The 18,501-nt window shown below is 37.8% G+C and overlaps 1 protein-coding gene across 1 annotated transcript in view; it reads left to right on the top strand.

The window, feature by feature from the left end:
• Prkd1 (protein kinase D1) overlaps positions 1-18,501 on the top strand; it is a 284,174-nt gene that overhangs the window by 206,857 nt on the left and 58,816 nt on the right. The window contains exon 5 of the mRNA XM_029484814.1: positions 4,270-4,293. Coding sequence (XP_029340674.1) covers positions 4,270-4,293 — 24 coding nt within the window. The remainder of the gene's footprint in view (positions 1-4,269; positions 4,294-18,501) is intronic.

Raw genomic sequence — 18,501 nt, 5'->3', positions numbered from 1 at the left:
TTTTTTTTTTTTAAATTTTTTAAAGTTACACTGCTTGTAGTAGAGGTAACTGTAGTAATTGCAAGGCATAGTGTTTGGAATAAGGACATTGAAATTATGTAAGTGTCAATAGTGTTACTATCAAAAATTCTGATATAAAATAAGGCTGGAAGATTGCAATACATCAAAATACATAGAATATAGTATTGTATTATATAATTTTTAAATATAAAATTTTAAGATCATATGGCATCACACAAGTAGAGAATTACATTAAACCAGAAAGTTTGCTCACAGATAGGCTGGGTGATGTATGTTGAATGGAAGAGCTATAAAGTAAGTATAGAGTTCTGGGTAAATGTTTCTGGAATTCATTGAATATGTGTATAGAAAATGTGATAATTTTTTTTCTTTTGAGACATGCTGTCAATATATACACCATGTCACCCTGGCTATCCTTGACCTCAATAGGTAGACAGAACTGCCCTGGAACTCACAGAGGTGCTTCTATCTCCGTCTCTCAAGTGCATATTTCACTTGAAATAGAATAATTTATCAGACAATTCATCCCAGAGAAACCTGATCCTCCCTTCGAAGCCAGTGATTGCAGAACTCAAGCCTTGTGAGCTGTCTCCATCTACATTGGTGTGTCACCGGGCATTGGCATGTTGTAGAACTTATTTAGACAAACATATTTTTGAGATTTCATGAATGTAGCTTTCAGCACTAAAAATACATACACAAAAGCAACACTAACTCAGTAGGTTATGTCTATATATTTAGTGTGATTAATGAATTACTTGTCATTCAGCAACATAGGTGAATTTTGCAAAGCAATTTTAAATAAAGAAATCAAGCAGACAGCAGTAGTTCATGCCTGTTGTTCCCAATCAGGAGGCTCAAGGAAATGCAATGTTTAAATATAAGATTTCACCATCCATCTGGATAGCATACTGAGACCCCTATCTCAAACAGGAAGGCAGATACAAAATAGTCTCTACTTGTAGATACAGGATCTGAATTCCAATTGAGGCAAATTCAATTTAGGTTGAAGAGCAGGAAAATAATGCTTCCTCTTAGGGGGCTGCCAGCTGGCAGAGAGCTGACATGAACTGTTAGGAGGCTAGAAGAATTCTGCATATTATCTAAAAAGAAGTCCATGTGTATATATACAAAACCTTGTCAAGATGTAGACCTAAAACTTTATACCCTTATTAATTTCTTATCAATTACTACTTTAAAATTATCTAAATAGAGGATGTGCCTAGTCCTGCTGAGACTAGATATCCCAGGGTTGGATGGTTCCTAAGGGGGTATTCCCTTCCATGAGGAGAAGGGGGAGGGGACCAGGGTGGGACTGGGAAGAGAGGAGACAGGGGGCTATGATCAGGATGTAAATTTAAAAAGTTATCTCAGTCAGTGTTTTTCAATATTCCTAATGCTGTGACCCTCTAATGCAACTCCTCATGCTGTTGTGACACCCCCAAAATATTTCTGCTGCTACTCCATAACCATAATTCTTCTACTGTTATGAACAGTAATGGATATGTCAGATATGCAGAATATTGGATATGTGACTTCCAAAGGGGTCATGACCCATAGGTAGAGAACCATCGATCTACAAGTATATTATAGCTGTCCAAATAGAAAGTCCTTGGAAATGTTTATCATGGGTCATGTAAGGAAAGAATAACATGTTGTTGCATCACAGTTATCACTCATTATATCATGAGAGTCCCTTAATTTAGTTAAAAAAAAGTTTTAGAAAGAGGGTTAGAAAACTGCCATTATTCATTAACAAGAAGTACACGTTAGATAAAATATTAAAACTAAAGTGCCATGGCCTGCTGAGATTTATGGATTTTATTTTTGTGATTGACATTGTCTTCTATAGTCGCTTTTGCCAAAGACACAACAATATATCCCATATGATCGTTCTTTAAGACAAACAAAAGAAAAGCTGTTACACTATAGCACATACATATGGACTGTGCACTGTAACATGGGTTGCCTTCGTGATGATCTATAGAAACTTTTGATGATTCTACCTCAACAGGATAAAAAAGAAAAAAAAAACACCAGTGTTGTCTATTTTCTATTGTTTTTGTTTTGTTTTTATGAAATAATTATTTAACAGTATTTCTTCAACCATGACTGAAGAGGTGGCTCAGTGGATCAGTCGCTTTTAACACATGTGCGAGGATCAGGAATAAGGTCCCTATCACTTACATTACAGCTACACGGGCATAATTGATCACCTATAATCCCATTGTCTCTCCTAGCAGGAGAGAAAGGGTGTTTAAGCTGTGGGTTCAAGTGAGAACTGACCCCAAAATGTAAAGTGGAGAGTAATCCGGGAAGTCACCCAAGGTCAACATCTGGCCTCTGCATGCATGCACACACTCATGTATACACACACATACACATGCCAAAACACACATGAACATGCATACACATAACACACAAGCCCATGCAAAAAATTACAAATAAATAAACCTTGTACAGATAAAATTGTTAAATGCTTCTTGGAGCATCCATATAGTGGAAGTTTTAGTAGCTACTAAGCATAGTTAATGGTTAAAGGAATCTTGCAATAATGAAGTCAGTGTCCTTAAACTAAATCAGTATAGAATTACTTTCCCCAACATAAAACCCATAGGTATTTTATTAGAAAATACTTTTTGGAAAATGATAAATTATTGAGTTAATGCATCTCGCCTTGCCCATTCTTTCCATACATTCTGATCTGAGACCAGACAGAAATGTCCTCAGGGCCAGCAGTGAAGAGAGGTGTGAGTTTTGGATGCCACGAACATAGATGACTAGGATACTGTCTTGTTCTAGAAATTGAGAAGCTTATTTGGTGTTTTGTTTTGTTTTGTTTTTGTTTTGTTTTGTTTTTCTGTCCTATAATAGTACATACATACAAGACAATGGCTTTCCACAGAAGCCGAGTTTAGGTCTGTTTGAATGAGAAGTTGTCATCCCTTAGTTCCCATGTATCATTTATCAACTCACAAACTGCTTAGCTAGTACTGAATGCTAACTCATCTTGGTGCAACCTCAGTCTAACTGTACAGAGACCCCAGTGCCCCCGGTTAAATGGCCGCATACTATAAATCAAGATAGAGAGATTTCAGAAACAGGTAATACAATTTTTTCTGAAGACAAAGTAATTTGTTTAACAAGTAGGAAGAAAATTACTGACATCAGAGTGCATGCTACAGGTTTTATAGAATATTTTCAACCAGAGTTCACTTTACTTTTGGTTTCTAGATATCAAATAGAATGCCTACCTGTATTTTTTCAATTGTTTTAAAAAGAGAGATGAAAAAGAATACATTCAATGTAAATTTCCAATAAGTGGTCTCTGCTTAATTATGTACTTTATATTTTTATTGGAAGCATTTCTTTTAAAGTCTATATATTTTACTTTCAAATGATATTTTAACTTTGAGTGAAATCAGTAATCAACAGAGCAAAACCAAAAATGCACCATAGACATATCTGCACTCTTTTTAAAATAATTTGAAGTCTAAATTTTATTTTATATGCATGGGTGTTCTGTGTAGAACTTGCATGCCTAGTATCAGCAGAAGTGAGAAACAGGCATTAGCTTCCCTAAAACTGGATTTCCAACCAGTTGTGAGCCGCCATGTGGGTGCTAGGAATCGGTCTCGGGTACTCTGGAAGAGCGGCCATTGCCCTTAACCACCGAGCTATCTCATCACTACCTGCATTTGTCTTCTTGAAGATCTTACTTTGGTATATCCAGACAAATTGTGATTATGCTTCTCACCTCACTTTCGACTGACTGCAGGCAAATAACAACTATGCAATATTTGATTAATGACCTTTTTCTTCATTCCATATTGAGAGCAAGAATTATTTTGAAGAAAACCTAATCTTTTACTTAAAGGTCAAAAATACTTCATTTTGACTCTAATTTGTTTTCAACGAGGTACAAAAACCATCCCTCATTACCAAGACCAAGGATTTTTTTTTTATTTTTTTTTTTTATAAAACCACTGCTCACATCTCAAAATGTTTTGCATCTGTGACTTAGTTCCTCCTGTTGCACTTAAATTTTAAAAGCATTTTCTAGCTTGGATTTTGGTGTGTCCACAAAGCTGACTAGTATAGCATTTTGTTTTGGTCTCATAGCACCTGTGTGTATGTTAATCAGCATTGACTAATATGCATTACTTTTCCCTAGTAACCTAATTTTTCTCTTTTTCTCCTCTTTATTCTCCTTTGCCTACTCTTTGCTCTCTCAACTTCATCTTTCAGTCTCCTGTGAGCCCTGGCTTTGAGGTAGGTACAAAACTATCTGACATTAAGGATGTGCAGGAACATGGTCTTCACACCAACCTTGTACTGGTCCGTAGCTACATTAGCTGTGGTTGTTAGAGTTTATATGGAAGTTCAGTTGACTGAGTGCAGAGCCCTGGGGTATAGCTGTCCTGTCACTCTTTGTCATTTCTCATTGTCACTATTTGAATTCCCATAATTCTCAAATTGTCAAAGATTGGCATCTTCATTGAGGTGACTAAGGTTGATTTCTTAAGCCAAAGTTTGCCCCCTAAATGCTTGATTTTCTAACATAGGTATCTTATCTTTAAAAATGAAAGGGCAAGGTATTTGGTAGGCATGCTGGAGCTATGTTTTCATTCCAGATCCCACAGGATCATGCAAAGTGAGGACCCTGGCTGTCTCCTTGTCCCTCACCCCTGGTGTGGCTTGAGAACATAGGGACTAAGCAAAGGCTTGCATGAAAATGACTCTGACTTCCACCTCTACTTCTTGAGCTTAATTATTTTAGAAAACTTTTTTGGTTTTAACATTGTATAAATCACAAACTATTAGCTCTCTTCTCAGTGGTGGAATAGAAATGGAAACACTAAGCTCATCATTAAGGCAAAAATTGTCCTAGGATATGGAACAAATTTCCTTCCCCCAAAATATCATAAGACAGGCTTTTTAGCTGTCTTAAATAATTAGTAGAACGTTTCTCAAGCCTGCAGCCATGCTCTTGTTAGGATAATTCTCAAGCCAACTACCTTGCTAATATCTAGTTCCCTTTCTTTCAGGGCTGTGCCCACTGGGAGTTGGCACAGTGCTGTTTCCCTGCAGAGAATATAGACTTCAATCACCCTTGTTAGTATCCATTCTCAGATCAGCTGGTTTAGGTTCTTCTAGCAGAAGATCTTTTTTTTTTTTTTTTACTTTTTATTAGGTATTTTCCTCATTTACATTTCCAATGCTATCCCAAAAGTCCCCCATACCCTCCCACCCACTCCCCTACCTACCCACTCCCACTTTTTGGCCCTGGCGTTCCCCTGTACTGGGGCATATAAAGTTTGCATGTCCAATGGGCCTCTCTTTCCAGTGATGGGCAACTAGGCCATCTTTTGATACATAGGCAGCTGGAGTCAGGAGCTCCGGGGTACTGGTTAGTTCATAATGTTGCACCTACAGGGTTGCAGCTCTCTTTAGCTCCTTGGATACTTTCTCTAGCTCCTCTATTGGGGGCCCTATGATCCATCCAATAGCTGACTGTGAGCATCCATTTATGTGTTTGCTAGGCCCCAGCCTAGTCTCACAAGAGACAGCTATATCAGCAGAAGATATTAACATAAACACAACAGGAACTTGTTACAGGTTAAGTAAAATTGTCAAATCTAGATTTCATGTGTATATTTGATTAAAAAAATCTGCTGCAGTGGTGGTAAATTCCTATTTGGAAAATTACCTCTGCTGAAAAGTGCCCTGCATAGAGATGCTCAATGGAAAAACAATGTGTAGTTTTAGATTTTTGTAATTTGTTTTCCTGGATGTCTTTAGACATCATTTTTCAGGTGTACTTCTCTTTGGGAGTAATCCCCTAGCTCTTGAGACCTAAAAGAAGTGGGAGGCATTCTCAGACCTTGCATTCAGGAACTGAATGGGAAAGATGAGGAGAGATTTTGACTTTGTGAAATATATATCTGCTAAAGGAAACCTGGCTTTCTTCAAAGCACAGCTCTTGATAGAAATAAGAAAAATTTTCTGCATAACCTATTTTTCTGGAACTTTGTTTATATGTAGTTTTTCAAAGTGATAATCAATTTTCTCTTCGTCAACATCTACAGAGAGAAGGATGCATGTTGTAGACTACAATGTGATGTTTTTTCCAACACTCATTTTCCTTCAGTTTTATACAGTCTGAGGTGTTCTGAAGATATACTAACATAAGCTGACATAGACATGTACCATCCTTATCAAAAGATTTAGGAGAATAGAGTGATCTTTCTTTGAAATAAAGGAGGAAAAGCCAAGGCAGAAAAGAATGGATTGAAGGTAATGGGTGCCTCTGTAGATACATTATAATATAAAAGACAAAAATTATAAACCAACAACCAAAACCAAAAGTTAGGCTTTATAAATTTATTTTTTAAAAAAATAAAAACCCAGAATTATTTTAAATATTTTTAATATCTTGAAGAGGCATCTACTAGTACAGTTTTGAGGTTAACACCCTCTATAAAGCTTACTTTTAGCGATATTAATTTCTTCTACTCCAAACCTTCTTGTTTATTCTTAATATTCAGATTACCTTCGATAGGCTGTCAGGGAACATGGAGCTCCTTCTAAAACCTTGTGCTCTGTCTGAACATTTTATATCCCCAACCTTTAGGTTTTTTGTGAAATTTAAACAATATTCAGTTCAACTTTTTATGGAGTGCATATATTTCCAAAATAACAATTTGCCATAAGCTTGTTGTTTTCATAAAATACATAGACTCATGTGTAATTGTGGCAAGAATTCTTGCCTACACAGTTTCATAGAAATGTTCTCCTCAGAATAATCCGTTCACTTGCTGTTTTCATTAGTTTTTAACAATGAAGACAAGATCTATCCTTAACTGGTGATGGACCTGATAGACATTAGAAGAATTCAGGTAGATTCTTCTCTGATAAGCAAATAATGAGAAATAATTGTCCCTATGCTAAGAACAACTATGGTGATATTTTCTATCCAAAAGAACATTTCCAGGGCATTTTTCAGCATGACAAATATCTATGTAGAGGTATTTACTTGGTACCCTTACATTCTAGAGTTCCAGGAATCCTGGTGGCTCATCTACTTTATAGCCATTTTCCACTTTTGCATGCATGGTGGTTGTCTTGTAGTACACTGCCAGGTGTCACGAGGTTTCTCTTGATTACTGACTAAGTGAGCTCTCCACATACAAACCAGGGCAGTGTGCATTTTCAGTGAGGAGCCCTGAGCAGAGCTGCTTCACCAGTACTTCCCTGCTTCCTGATCATAAAACCTAGATGAAAAATGATGCTGGATCTCTGGAGAAGGAACCCTGAAGTAAAATAACTTGGTGGAGCTCCCTGTGGGGTAGCCTGATCTTATTCAATAGAACCCATATCTATCTATCTATCTATCTATCTATCTATCTATCTATCTATCTTCTGTATAAAAACTTTAAGAAGGGTGAGTATAAATGCAAGCACTATGGGGCAGAATTCCAGGAAGCCTACTTGGCAAGAGCATCAGGCATCACCTGTACATACTTTTTTAGGATTTAGGAAGAGTTGGATCTTGAACAAAGACTTCCCAGGCCAGCTTCATCCCTCTGGTAATGTAGCATGGCTTCTAGAAAGTTTCCCCAAAACCTACAGTAGGTTTTTGTTTTCTTTCACCTTCATCACTGAACATCTTGCCAAGTCTGGCCAGGCTGATACCCCTTTAATTCCTACCCACTTGTCACTACTGAGTTCTTAGTTGAAACAATGGACCCTTATGCTGTATGTAAGAGCTATGTATCATGGGGAATTCTCATATACAGGAAAATATGAAAAAATTGGTGTGAAAGTCATTATACCGAGAGAAGAAAATAGTGGGAAGTTAGAACTTAAAACTTTATAAGGTTTAAATATTTATGTTTTCAGGGGCAGGGAGGTGCTTCAGCTGAAAAAGGCATTTGTCCCCAGATCTGCAACCTGAGTTCAAGTTCTAAGAGCCACTCTTACTAATGGGTCTCTGACCTCTACATGTGTGCACCATACATGTACACAGTACACAGACACACATAACTACAGTATTCTACTATATTTAACATTTGTTTCCCCAGAAATCTGCTTCATTAAACATAGTTTTCTAACATGAAGTCATTTTAACTTAGGTAATTAAATTTTCCTCCTTTCACAGGAAAAGTGTTTCCTTTTCAAGATAAATTTATTTAAAAAGGTAATGTGCAGAACTTATGAAGTAAAGTGTCACTTTCTCTAAATAGCCCAACTTATGGTAATAATCTATTTCTCTTTTTGCTTATAGGCATTCACTAGAAATACCACCGTCATTTAGTTAGTAATCTTAGAACTTAGTTCTTGAGTGAGTTGGGAGCTATAGGTAGAAGGAAAGGCCTCTGGCTTAAAAATCTCATCTTGCCTTCTTATGTTGTTTTGGAAGGAGTAGCATGCACACACACACAGAGACATACACAGGCACAAACACACACACACATGGAGTGCACTGACACTATAGTATGGCGTTAAGTAACACAGGCTAGGGGCTAGAGAGATAACTCAGTGGTTAAGAGCACTGACTGCTCTTCTAGAGGTCCTGAGTTCAATTCCCAGCAACTACATGGTGGCTCACAACCATCTGTAATGGGATCTGATGCCCTTTTCTGGAGTGTCTGAAGACAGTGGCAGTGTACATTAAATAAATAAATCTTATAAAAAAAAAGAACGTAGGCTAGGACTCTGTGAAAGGCTGCAAAAGTAACTTACCTTTATTTTTAATTCTCAGAGGAAACCTCTAGTCTTTGAAGAAGTCTAGGCATCTTTATACTTCCCCAACTTCTCCTTGGTATCAACAGTATGCCCACCCTAGGCCACTGGCTATTCAAGTGGAGCCAAATACTCAATTATGGGAATAAATGTCACTAATTTGATTGTCCTTGATTTAACTTAGATAATTAGTTTTCTCCCCATCACTTTCTATATGTAGACTCAGGCTGGCATTTAAAGTGCCAGAGCAGAAGTTGAGGACACGCATTCATGGTCTTTCTCACTGGAAATGTCCCCTCTCCCATTTTATCGGTTTAGAGTGTATTGCATTAAGTTTGCATTGCTGTCTCTTCTCTTTCTCTTTTTTTAAAGGTAAACTTACTTATATCATGTTTCCCTTTGGGACCAAGCTTTGTAGGGTGTTGGTAACTGACATTTGAAAGAACAGGGCCTGCAATTGTGCAAATGCTTCAACAGTCCTGATGCTTTCCCTGCAAAAGGATGGATCACTTAAGAAAACCTAGGTCTCTCTTACCCTCCCCTTCTGTTTACTCAAAGGAGTGAGGCAATATAAAGTAAATGTAACTTCCAAGACTACTTTAGCACTCAGCAGATCTACATCTCCTTATATTGTTCAAAGGGTGTTCCATGTGTCATTACTTTGAAAGCTTTCATAAATTGCTCCAAACATTAAGAAATGAATTCTCCACTGTAAAACACAGCATCCGTCACCACTAAGCAGGGGGTACACTTTTTTTCCTGCCCTATAATAACCCTTTTAACGGTTATGAAAGGTTTTGATCAGCTTTTATTTATACTGTGTATTTAGGACATCCAACTGAGAATTCAAACTCATTTATCTGGCACATTTGGCATAAAGTTCTAAGGACATAGAGTCAGAATACAATTAAAAACATGCGAGACTCAGCAAATATCCTACCTTCAACACACCATGTATGTTTCAGTGTGAATGTTGTCCCTTGTGGCTTCATATTTGCCTACAGTCAAAGGCAGCTCTGTACTGGAAAAATGTCTTACTCCCTATGTGAAGGGTAGTGTTTGGGGGAAAGATAGATGTTTCATCTTTCTTCACAAGTATCCACTCTCTGACCTTGCCAGTAGATATTCTAGCACCAGTCGCAGGTGGGGTTAGTCATTGGCAAATAACTGTAAAACTGTGTGTTAGCTTACAAGTAGGGAAACTTCTTGGTAGTCTCAAGATTGGAAGGGCTCTGTTTTCTTAGACAGACTTTTACTTGTTGATGGTGTCAAAAATCTGCAAGACTCAATTTGTGGCCCACACATACAGGTCTTTCAGGAAAACTCTTTTCTGAACCATCTCTCACTTGGACTGTGACGCTTCCCCCTGAGTGAAACTACCTTTACTGGCCCATACCCTGAGTGAAACAGGATTCCACAAGTGTGTAATCTGGAGAAAGACAAGGTAGATAAGGTCCTTCCCTCACAGAGCTTTTATTCTGGTGACAATTTAAAAACAATGGACAGGTAGACCAGTAATCCCAAGGCTTGGGTAATTACTCAACAGGAGACAGAATGTTTTGATACAGAAAGCATAGAGAAGTGGTATGGGACCTCTTCCAGAAGCTAGTGAGTAAGTAAACTGTAAACAAACAAGGAAGAGCCCTCTATATTGATGAAAAGGCTAAGAGAGAGAAAGGTAACAGAGACAGTTATGCTGGGAACAGAGTGCTATTCAAGAGATACCTGCTTGAGCACAGAGTTAGTTTTTTTCCTAGTCTTCGTATATCCAGTAGCATCTCATTGGACCTTCAGGTTAGTACACTCCAGGTAGCTTTTGGTAACTAGGATAAACTTAAGGACTGTGGGGAAAACTTTTTTGTATAGTTTTCTGGTATGTTAACCCATCTTTGAACTTCTAGAATCAAGTATGAATTCATACAGTTGGGTGTAGTTTTATATAGTCATTATTAAAACTGTTCAGATAAAGCAATACCTGGATTGGATGGTAGGCAGATAATTGATGGCTCCTACATATAAAAGCTCCTGATTCATCTTGTTACTGTGTCCAAGAAAATACCTATTACTCAGATGTGTTCAGCTTAATACAGCAAATTATTTGAAAATATGTCATAGAGGTCAAAGATAAGGCTTCACAGTATTTCACATCAACTGAATTTTGGTATAAAGGACACTTGTTCATTTTCAGTGTCCTATGCCTTCTTTATTCACTTACATGAGGGAAATAAAGTATAATTGCTGTGATATATTATCATAAATCCCAGGACTGCAGGAACAGGTGGATATCGAGAAAGAACGTTATCTGAAATAAGACTCCATGAGTTCATAGTTATTACATTTAAAGCTGTGTTGAGTCGACTACTTATAACCTTCTGTGATTGAATTTTCTCTATGATGATGGAGATGATGATAGAGTTAGTTACAACATTTCACATCTTTATCTTTATCTTATAAAAACTTCTTTTTTCCTTCCTTCCTTCCTTCCTTCCTTCCTTCCTTTTAAATTATTACCTTGTTCAAAGTTCAGAGCAAACCATATTTCTTCTGCATAGAGGTGATTGGCACATTCACTCACAACCCTCCCCTTCCCAAACTTTCACTTCCCTTTTCTTTCTATGTTGTCAACATCTAGACTGACTTTCTTTATAATGTGCATACCTGGGCTTCCTGCTTACCCAGTATAACTAAAGGAGAGTTGCAGAGCTAGATCACCTGGTAAGGCCATTAACTGTTCTTGCAAGGAGGCAGGGTGAATCCTCAACAGCAACCTGATAGCTCACAACAATGTGCAACTTCAGTTCTAAATAGTCCAATACTCTCCTATGTTCTCCTATGATCTCTGTGGGCACCTGAATTCATGCTTGCATTCATGCATACATACATACATACATACATACATGCACATGATAAACTTGCAGTCAAACAAGTTCACAACCATATACATTTTTTAAAAAAGAAAATAAGTTTAAAAGTCATATACAGGAAGGAAGGAAAGAAAGAAGAAAGGAAAGGAAAGGAAAGGAAAGGAAAGGAAAGGAAAGGAAAGGAAAGGAAAGGAAAGGAAGGAAAGGCAATATTTGCGCAGTGGCCCTCCTTTTGCACTGATACTCTTGTCTCCAGTTCACTGCAGTCTCCATCTTCCACTATTGCATCTTTGTCATGCAGGCCCTGTACCTTATTACTAACTGCCTGTGAGTATTTAATCTTGTTCTCTTCTTCCACTAGAGCAGAGCACTGCACAGAATCAAGTATGAATCATAGAGTTGGGTGTACGTTTATATACTCATTATTAAACCTGGAAATCTAACCTTGTTTAGATTTTACGTGCAGGAGGCATATTCAGGAGACTGTTTTTCTAAAGCTTTGCATATTTGTGGTATCCATTTGGTTGGTGGATTTTCCTCATTGAAATGGTTTGTGTTACATTGCCAGTGTTGTGCTTTAGAGATGGCTCAGCAGTTAAGACCTCGGTTCAGTTTCCAGCTCACAGTCATCCAGGGCCAAAAGATTTACTGCCGTCTTCTGGTCTCGTGGGGCACTGTATAAAATCGGTCCACAGATATACCTGTCAGCAAAACACCCATACACATAAAATAAAAATAAAATATCAAAATTATGTTTTTAATTCCTGATGTAACGTTCATGTGGGAATTGGCATAGACATATGTTATGTCACTATAATAACAAAATGACTGTGTCAAAGACAATCTTTGTGTAACGTTAAATAAGATATTAAAGCCTGTGTTTGAGCATCTCTTGAAGTATCTCACTCATTGTTCTCATGGACATACTTCTTGAAACCATATTTTTACTTGTAGAAGAAGTGTGTATTGCTTTCCTGATACTTGTTTTTTATTAAAAATATTTTTCATAAAATATATGCTGATCCCAGTTTTCTCTTCTCCAGCTTCTCAAAGATCCACTCTACCTCCCCACCCTTCCAACTCCATTCATTCTTTCTTGTTTTCTTTGATAAACAAACAGGCAAGGGAAAAAAAAATAAGCAAACAAAGTAGAATTATAAAGGCAACACAGTGAGCACTTGCACACATGCAAACACACATATGGAGTGTTGTTTTTATTTTTAACAGCATAATAACATCCCGTTGAGTATTGTCTATTCATCTGGTGATGGATGTTCTGGCTGTTTCAAAGTTCTGGCCATTATTAATAGAGCAGAAATGAACATAAATGATCAAATGTCTCTATAATAAAATGTATAGACCTTAGGGTATGTGCACGGCATGGGTATCACTGTATCTTGAGGGAGATCTATTCCCAGATTCTTGTGGAACCATCACACTGATTTCCATGGTGGCTTGGGACAGGTTTATATTCCCACCAGCAATAGCTGAGTGTTCCCCTTAGCCCACACCCTTGCCATCATGAGCTGCTATTATTGATACTGGCCATTATGATGGTATAATCTGAAATCTCGAAGAAATTTTGGTTCAGATCTCCCTGATAGCTAAAGATAGTGAGCATTTCTTTGTTTTTTATTTGCATCCTAAATGTTGCCTCCCTATCCCCCTCCCAGAGTTCTTCCCCCATCCCTCTTCTCCTTTGCCTCTGAGAGGTACCTCCCTTCAGGCATCCTTCCTCCCTGGGGCATCAAATCTCTACAGGATTAGGCACCTCCTCTCCCACTGAGAACAGGAAAGGCAGTCCTCTGCTACATTTGTGCCTGGGGCCTTAGACCAGCCCATGTATGCTCTTTGGTTGGTGGCTCAGTCTCTGGGAGCTCCCATGGATCCAGGTTAGTTGATACTGTTGGTCTTCCTGTGGGGTTGCCATCCTCTTCAGTTCCTTCAATCCTTCCTCTTACTCTTCAATAGGGGTCCCTGACCTCTATCCAATGCTTGCCTATGAATATCAGCATCTGGTAGAGCTTCTCAGAGTTCTTTAAGTGTTTCCCAGCCATCTGTGGGTCATCTTTTGAAAACTCTCAGGAGCTGTGTTCACTATTTCTTAATTGAGTTATTTATTTTCTTAAGATTGTTTTGTTTTGTTAGTTTTTAAGTTCTTTCTATATATTAGATATGAACACCATTGCTTCTTTACAACTGTAGAAGACACATATAATGACGAGTCTTCCCTCTTCTTGGGGGCTTTAAATTTATCAGTTGGGACAGATCAACAAAGAAATGTCTACATTGTATGCTATTCTCCATTTTTCTATTTCTCTTTAACTTGAAAGTTTTCTCCAAAGTCTAGGCACAAGTGGCCATGTGGATTGAATATTATTTAATAAGCAGAACGTAGTTTGAGTGCTGTAAGGCTTTGTTTGAATCATGTTTTTCTGTAAGACTTATCTCTCAGGAAGGCTTGCATTTGATGTTTACATGGGTAGCAATGAACAAACCACAAGGAGAGGGAAGATTTCTACCCTGCTTCCCAGGGAACTAATGGAGATTTCATTTCAAAGTGAATATGCTGTTTGGGAGAAATGCTTGAATCCTGTTCAATATTTAAAGACAAACTGGCACTTGAAGTCCCATGATGTAATCAGAGCATTACTTACCAGGATAGTGCCCATCTTGCTAAGTCATTAATGTAGGGTATTGAGTTAAAAGCAAATCCTAATCCTTCCTCATAGAAGCAAAGTATGCTGTCTTTCTAAGATGGCTGCCAATGCAGAGGTTTCTCTAGAGGGTAGTCATTGTATGCAAAATACTGTTAGTGAGAGTTTTATTTCAGAAAGATGAACTTCTTTTAAAAAAAAATGACCTCTATAATATTGCATGTATTTAGTCCTTATTTCTGGATTTAAAATGGTTTCCATCATTGTTCGGTTCTGATATATTCTCCCTATACACAGAGAAAGGAAGTCGCACTTTGTGTAAACACTTCATTGTCTAGTTTGCCAAATAAAATAATTGCATGCATCTACCCCAAACCTTATTGTATGAGCATATTGATCCTGATATAAATTTGACCCCTGGAATTTCATTCATAGGACCTAGGGCTAATATAAAATGTAAATTTTTGAAGTGCATTCTTCTGCATGTGCTTCTGGTAATTATAGAGAAGGTAATTTAAATCAGTTCTTGAAATTTGGACCAGGTTTTGCTCTGAACATATTAATGAAACAGAATTAAAAAAAAAATCATTCAGCTGTTTTGTTTACAGAGCCTGTCAACATTTCTCCTGTTCCATGAAAAAGCAATCCAGTACAGAATGTCCAGGTTTACCAAATACATGAAACCAGGCTAGGCTGTAAGCAACAATGCAAATCCACCAGCTGGATAAACTCAGAAAAACACCCTCCTTTCTGTTGTTGGGTATGCAAGGATTTGCTCTGTATGAGAGTGATTTTTAGGGAAAGATGTAATATGAGAATCTAGAGTAGTGTAATGTATTAAATCCACTACAATTAAATGTGCTAGTGATAAAAGAAAACAAAGCAATTTAAGGAAGAAAGGAGACGATGCTCTGTATCTAACACATAAACCACAGCACCAGGCTCTTGCCAGCTTCCTATAGAAGTTCCCGTAAGTGCCTTGCAATTAACAGATTTCACAACTTTTGAAATTTTGCAGGTTTTCCTTTATTTGTTTGATTTTCTTAAAATAGAATCTTACCAGTTAGCCCAAGCCTGGAACTTGGCAATCCCACTGCCTTAGATTTCTAATGGAGGAATTGCAGCCTCGGGCAACCATACCTTGTTTAAAGGTTTGATTTCAGGGTTCTGTTCCCATGATCATAAATATTTTTAACAGGGACTACTGATGGGAATTCTGAGATTCTATTTCTTGGACACTTGTCTGGTCCACAAAGTGTGTGTGCCTTGTTCTATGAGCTCCCAAGTTTTGATCTGCTGCTGTTATGTAGTTTACATTCGTAAAGCCCTGTATGAGCTCTTAGGACATCAACTGGTAGTAACCCAGTTTTCTCTCTTTTAGTTGGACTCATAATTTCCTTCTGACACCTCACACAGTCTATGTATATATGGTTCCAGAAACAGAATTCAGTACTGTAAACCAACCTTCATACAGATGTTCAATTGTCTTTTTTACTAAGGTACCAGTCATCTGATAAAATTGAGAGTGACAACCCCCTACCACCATCATATCAATTTCTGCATCAGGTACCATGTATATGTATTCCATTTCAAGACTGCGAGAATTGCTTTTTCATTTAGAATTATAAGTCCTATTTGATATTATTAATTATATTTGAGACTGAAAAAAGATAACAATAGATGCATCTATGTGAGATACCACTTGATTTTAAAATTTCACATACTATGACTGTCCAGGAACCCCACTTTCTTACAGCTATTAAGGTCAGTCTCTGACTGAACATTTTGTGTCTTGGCTGTCCCTGCCCTGTTGTGTCATGTGGCCCAGTGAATCCCACCACTGTAGAGCAGTCTTTGGGACAGAGTGGCAGTCAATCTCAGTTCTCAAAAATTATAATTTTTTTTATTCAAATTTATTAAGTGAGTCTGTTTTCAAAGGGATAAATTGGATGACTACTTAAGAATAATCTAGGTTCCTGCAGTTATGAGGAGAAAATCGATGTGGGTAAGCTGGAAACACCTATTTGTCACATTCCTTCTTGTTCTTTCATATGAGGTGGACCCATGATATTGGAATAGCTTTGTGTCAAAACACAGCTCAGAATTAGAAATCCTAAATTAAGGATAGTAAACAGAATGTGATTTGGCCAGAACTTTATAGAATTTTCCACATTGGAGAATAAAGTCTGCTAAGGAGGTAAGGACAGTAGCTAAACGTTTTTTTCTGTTCTTTAACTCTCCAACTATGGAAAAATTATCACTTTTGTTGTATTGGAGTCTTGAAACTGGCCCAGTGACGACAGTCTAAACACACTGAACAATGATCTAATCCTGCAGAGTTAATTATCCTTCAGTAGCATTGATGGCATTGCTTTAATATATTTGTGATTCTTTTTTAAATATTTTTATTAGACATTTTCTTATATACATTTCAAATTTCAAATGCTATCCTGAAAGTTCCCTATACACTTCCCCCACCCAGCTCCCCAACCACCTACTCCTGCTTCTTGGCCCTTGCATTCCCCTGTACTGAGGTATATAAAGTTTGCAATACCAAGGGGCCTCTCTTCCCAGTGATGGCCAATTAGGCCATCTTCTGCTCCAGATGCAGCTAGAGACATGAGCTCTGGGGGTACTGTTTAGTTCATATTGTTGCTCCACCTATAGGGTTGCAGACCCCTTCAGCTCTTGGGTACTTTCTCTAGCTCCTATATTGTGGGCCCTGTGTTCCATCCTATAGATGACTGTGAGCATACCAGACAGCTATACCAGGGTCCCTTCATCAAAATCTTTCTGGCATATGCAATAGAGTCTGGGTTTGGTGGCTGATTATGGGATGGATCCCTGGGTGGGTAGTCCATCCTTTTGTCGTAGCTCCAAACTTTGTCTCTGTAACTCTGGTTAGTTGATATTGATTCTTGTTTCATAAGCTGTTAGCCTATTTTTATTAGCTCCCTCAAGGTCTGAACAAAGAATTACCAGAGTAGCTAACCATTATAGTTTTATGTTTTGATTTTTGCTTTAATTTTTTCATGCAGTATGTATTATTAACATTCTTTCTGAGCTAACGCCATCAGACCCTGGCCCATTTCTTTTTGGCTTTTAATAGCTGTCTCTATATCACTAGTCGTTATAAGTCTGTTTACATTCTGTAATGCATCTTGAGTTAACTTTGGTAAGTGGTATGTATCAAAAAAGTAATGTATTTCTCTTAGGTTTTCCAGCTTAGTACAATATAGATTTTTATAGTATGTCCTCATAACTGTGAGTTTCCTCAGAGTCTATTGCAATGGCTCCATTTTTACCTCTAATTTTACTAATATATATTTTTCTTTCTGCTTTTAAAAGTTACTTTATCCTTTCTACTCTTTTTTTTTAATATTTTATTAGGTATTTTCCTCATTTACATTTCCAATGCTATCCCAAAAGTCCCCCATACCCTTCCCCTCACTTCCCTACCCACCCACTCCCACTTTTTGGCCCTGGCGTTCCCCTGTACTGGGGTATATAAAGTTTGCAAATCCAATGGGCCTCTCTTTCCAGTAATGGCCGACTAGGCCATCCTTTGATGCATATGCAGCTAGAGTCAAGAGCTCCAGGGTACTGGTTAGTTCATAATGTTGTTCCACCTATAGGATTGCAGATCCCTTTAGCTCCTTGGGTGTTTTCTCTAGCTCCTCCATTGGGGGCCCTGTGATCCATCCAATAGCTGACTGTGAGCATCCACTTCTGTGTTTGCTAGGCCCTGGTGTAGTCTCACTACAGACAGCTATATCAGGGTCCTATCAGCACAATCTTGCTAGTGTATGCAATGGTGTCAGCGTTTGGAGGCTGATTATGGGATGGATCCTTGGATATGGCAGTCTGTAGATGGTCCATCCTTTTGTCTCAGCTCCAAACTTTGTCTCTATAACTCCTTCCATGGGTGTTTTGTTTCAAATTCTAAGAAGGGGCAAAGTGTCCACACTTTGGTCTTCCTTCTTCTTGAGTTTCATGTGTTTTGCAAATTGTAACTTATATCTTGGGTATTCTAAATTTCTGGGCTAATATCCACTTATCAGGGAGTACATATCATTTGAGTTCTTTTGTGATTGGGTTACCTCACTCAGGATAATGCCCTCCAGGTCCAACCATTTGCCTAGGAATTTCATAAATTCATTCTTTTTCATAGCTGATTAGTACTCCATTGTGAAAATGTACCACATTTTTTGTAT

This window comes from Mus caroli, chromosome 12 (assembly GCF_900094665.2).
Source record: "Mus caroli chromosome 12, CAROLI_EIJ_v1.1, whole genome shotgun sequence".
Classification (NCBI taxonomy): Eukaryota; Metazoa; Chordata; class Mammalia; order Rodentia; family Muridae; genus Mus; species Mus caroli.
Note: the sequence above shows the minus strand (reverse complement) of the source record. Positions and strands in the feature narration are given on the sequence as shown.